The sequence below is a fragment of the Dreissena polymorpha genome, chromosome 4 (assembly GCF_020536995.1).
Source record: "Dreissena polymorpha isolate Duluth1 chromosome 4, UMN_Dpol_1.0, whole genome shotgun sequence".
Lineage (NCBI taxonomy): Eukaryota > Metazoa > Mollusca > Bivalvia > Myida > Dreissenidae > Dreissena > Dreissena polymorpha.
Genome location: NC_068358.1, coordinates 81,992,641 through 81,996,060, shown reverse-complemented (window position 1 = coordinate 81,996,060; position 3,420 = coordinate 81,992,641). Strand labels below are relative to the sequence as shown.

Genomic DNA, 3,420 nt, shown 5'->3' with positions numbered 1-3,420 from the left:
CAATTACAAGAACTATAAAAATTCAAATATTGTTAAAGTCTGAGTTTTACGACATGTAATTGCCAAAAATAGATTTCAACATGTAGCGAGAGATGTTTTCTGTCAGATTTGACAAGTAGGTCACGCAGGTTTGTTTATAAACAAAATCCAGAGGGCGCTAATAAAATACCGCGACTCAACCCGAACCGCGAGTTAACCGGGTTTGAGTATATAGCTAATTTTCAATAAGTGTTGATTTATTTCCACGCTTTAAGTCCTTAAAAATTTAACTGAATGTAATTTAAATCTATTCTTTTCCGTTTTGACAAGATATTTGTCATTGCGCCCGTTGCAGAGATGTATATGAGAACATGGAAGGACAACTCTGCTGCGAATTCGTGATCGATCGTGTACGTCACAAGCGATACGCGCACGCATCGAGGAAAGTAGATAAGGTCTACGTAAGCTCATTCACAGGATTGTTGCTGAGCTGAGAGTGGTTGTTCATCCTGTTTATTTGGTTTATGCAAGGCGCTTGTGAAATATTTTAACTGAAAGTGTTGTGCAGTGAAACAAAGCAACAACAAATATGCCTACTATAAGCAAGGGTTTGTCTATGTGGTTATTCGGTCGAACTGCGGTCTTGGATGACTTCTCGGACCGGCTGAATCACGTGTGGACTTTCGGGCTGCTGATTCTAATCGGTTGTATTGTGAGCTGGAGACAAATGTTTGAACACCCGATACGCTGCTGGTGCCCGCCGGAATTCACACATTCAATGGTGATTTACACGGAAACCCAATGTTGGAACAGTTACTATATTGTACATAGAAGGGATGAATTTACGTCGTCCAGTTTAGTGCCATTATTAGTAAGGGATTATACAGATGCTTCTTCGCAAATACAAGAAAGCACGACGACCTTCACGCTCTACCAATGGTTGCCGTTAATACTTTGTCTTCAAGCCCTTCTGTTCAAGCTGCCCCACATTTTATTCTACATCTTCCATGTATATTCAGGCATCAGCTTCGATAAGATAAGCGACCTAACAGCTGGATACGAGCATAAAACCCTCGTCGAGCGTTCTGTTCTTGCAAAACAGGTAGCGCGGTATGTAAGCAATTGGTGTAGGCACTTGAGTTGCCTTCCCTGGCGATGGTTATCTGTAACATGGCTGATCGTAAAAATCCTGTACGTGGTGAACGTGGTGGAACAACTCGTCCTTGTTCAGCGACTCATGCGGATATCGGATTCGTTGGGAACAGATTCCCAGTCATATGGCTATACCATTATTAATAACTTGTTAAGCAAGAACCAAACTATGTGGAAGTCATCACCGGCATTTCCTCGAAAGGTTTTTTGTGAAATGAAAATTAGATACGTACAAAATGAACAAATGTATATGTTGCAATGTAATTTACCCAGCAACACTTTCAACGAAGCTGCCTACGTATTCATCTGGGTGTGGCTGCTCTTCGTAACTGTGGTTACCTGTACAAGCCTGGGTACCTGGATATTGAGGACAATCATACCAGTTCCAAGAAACAGGTAAATGCAATAACAACGCAACCGCTGATAATTTAGTAACATACACAATACTGTTCAGTATAAAATCTGTATCTTTATTGTGCTTGGTGCACTTTATATTTCATTCAGCAAAAAAAATAATTTCATGGAAACAATAATTTGGTATTTTACAAACGATTTGTTTAGGAGTAAGACCATATACTCGTTAATGCGTGTATACTTTATATAGTATTCTTAAACATTATTTCACTTTCTGAACCAATAATATCATCTCCGTTTTCCTGAATAAGGTACATCTCTAGAATGATGGAACTGAGCGCGAATTCTTCCTGTACACGGAACGATGTGGCCCGACTGTCGAGCGACATAGGAGAGGACGGAGTGATAGTCCTGAAACTGATTGCGGCCAACTCCTCCGAGCTGTTTGTCGCTGACGTAGTTCACAACATGACGGGAACAGTGGACCAGAAACACGAGACCGCGGTGCATTCGTTGGAAAACCTGTAATCAATGGGGTTTTAGTAATCCAACTTATAGCAACTGACCCTCCGGGTCACTGTGTGATGCAGTGTTGAAGGCTTTTTATACGATCCCATTGTCTAGAATCCGGACGGAACTTCAAACGTCATGTTTTTTTCGTGATTGTACACTTATATTCTTTGAAGCTGTGCTAACTATGCAAGTATAATAAATTTGTTAATTATTTTTCAAACAAGTCTAAATCTTTTCAAATTTGTTTATCCGTTGCAATGAAAAACGCAGAACAAATCTTGTTGAAACCAAAGAAAAACTCAAGCAAAACAGTAAACTGGTTTTGCCTTGGCAGGTGTACCAATACAATTTCACATAACGACGGACTCTTTTATATGTTTAATGATAGAATTATAATTATTTCTAACTTTTGGAAAATTAACAATCAATCGTTTTTTAAATGTATTACTATGAAAAATGTATTTGGCCGCAATTCTACTAGAATAGTTATTAGTTGGAGGTAATTGAAACGAAGCTGACTATACCATGCATGATATGTTTTTATTTACTTTTTTGCAACGCTCTGCTCCTCCGTCCCGAAACGATTCTATATCTGCTTGGTGGATTTCGTTTATAGAACACAGCTGAAGATGTAATCAATATATCCTTGTGTAAACCAGTATCAACCGTAGTATATATATGCGAAAATAAATGTGTAGGTTAAGAATTGTATTGTTGTAATTGCCTTTTCCGGGTCCACCCAGTTAACTGCGTGCATGTTTTGTTTTTGAAACTACATGAAAAATTTGAAATGTAAATTTAAGTAGTAGCTTGACATTGAAAGCTAAAATAGTAACATTGTTTAAGGATGATAATTCATGTTGACGAAGTTAATGATAGATTGAGTAAAGAATGGTACATCGAAAGATACCTATAAGAATATAATTGCGTTATATATAGCCATTGGTAAACATTATTTAATTACAAAACATAGTAATAGCAATGTGTGTATGTGCTATGTGAAATATACAAATTAGCTCGTGTTAGTTAAAAACATACATTTGACAACTCTAGTTAGCTCTAGGAGCGCATTTTAGCATATTTATACCCTTCATACGCTATCACACCAGGCTTGCATTCTTACATGTGCTAGGAGACCGTGGGTCGTCGTGATAAAGAAATAAGACGGCGATTAAACGCCAAGGACACGACCTTATACCCCTGTCACATCGGACTGGTTATGGGGTGTAGTGTGAGATACAGGAGACGTTCCGTTCCAAAGGCGAAGCTACACGAGCAAGTTTGAGCGGGTAATCGAACCTGCGAGCCGTGAGTGCTGGTCACAGAATGTTTACCTAAGGCTAAGTACCCGCTCACGACTAGACTTAGTGCTTTTAAATAGTCAACTACTGTGGCAATAGAAGATATGTGGATTGAACGGGT

The 3,420-nt window shown here is 38.9% G+C and overlaps 1 protein-coding gene across 1 annotated transcript; it reads left to right on the top strand.

The window, feature by feature from the left end:
- Nucleotides 1-394: 394 nt before the first annotated feature.
- LOC127879293 (innexin unc-9-like) lies at nt 395-2,704 on the top strand. Its single transcript, XM_052426071.1, has 2 exons — nt 395-1,527; nt 1,797-2,704. The coding sequence occupies exons 1-2, from the start codon at nt 569-571 to the stop codon at nt 2,011-2,013; spliced, it is 1,176 nt and encodes a 391-aa protein (XP_052282031.1). The 5' UTR covers nt 395-568; the 3' UTR covers nt 2,014-2,704.
- The last annotated feature ends 716 nt before the right edge of the window (nt 2,705-3,420 follow it).

What these genes read in the sequence shown, in the direction of transcription:
- LOC127879293 (XM_052426071.1), top strand. Translation starts at nt 569, where the DNA reads ATGCCTACTATAAGCAAGGGTTTGTCTATGTGGTTATTCGGTCGAACT. An exon ending in ATACCAGTTCCAAGAAACAG is followed by an intron (nt 1,528 to 1,796) that starts GTAAATGCAATA and finishes TTCCTGAATAAG; the next exon opens with GTACATCTCTAGAATGATGG.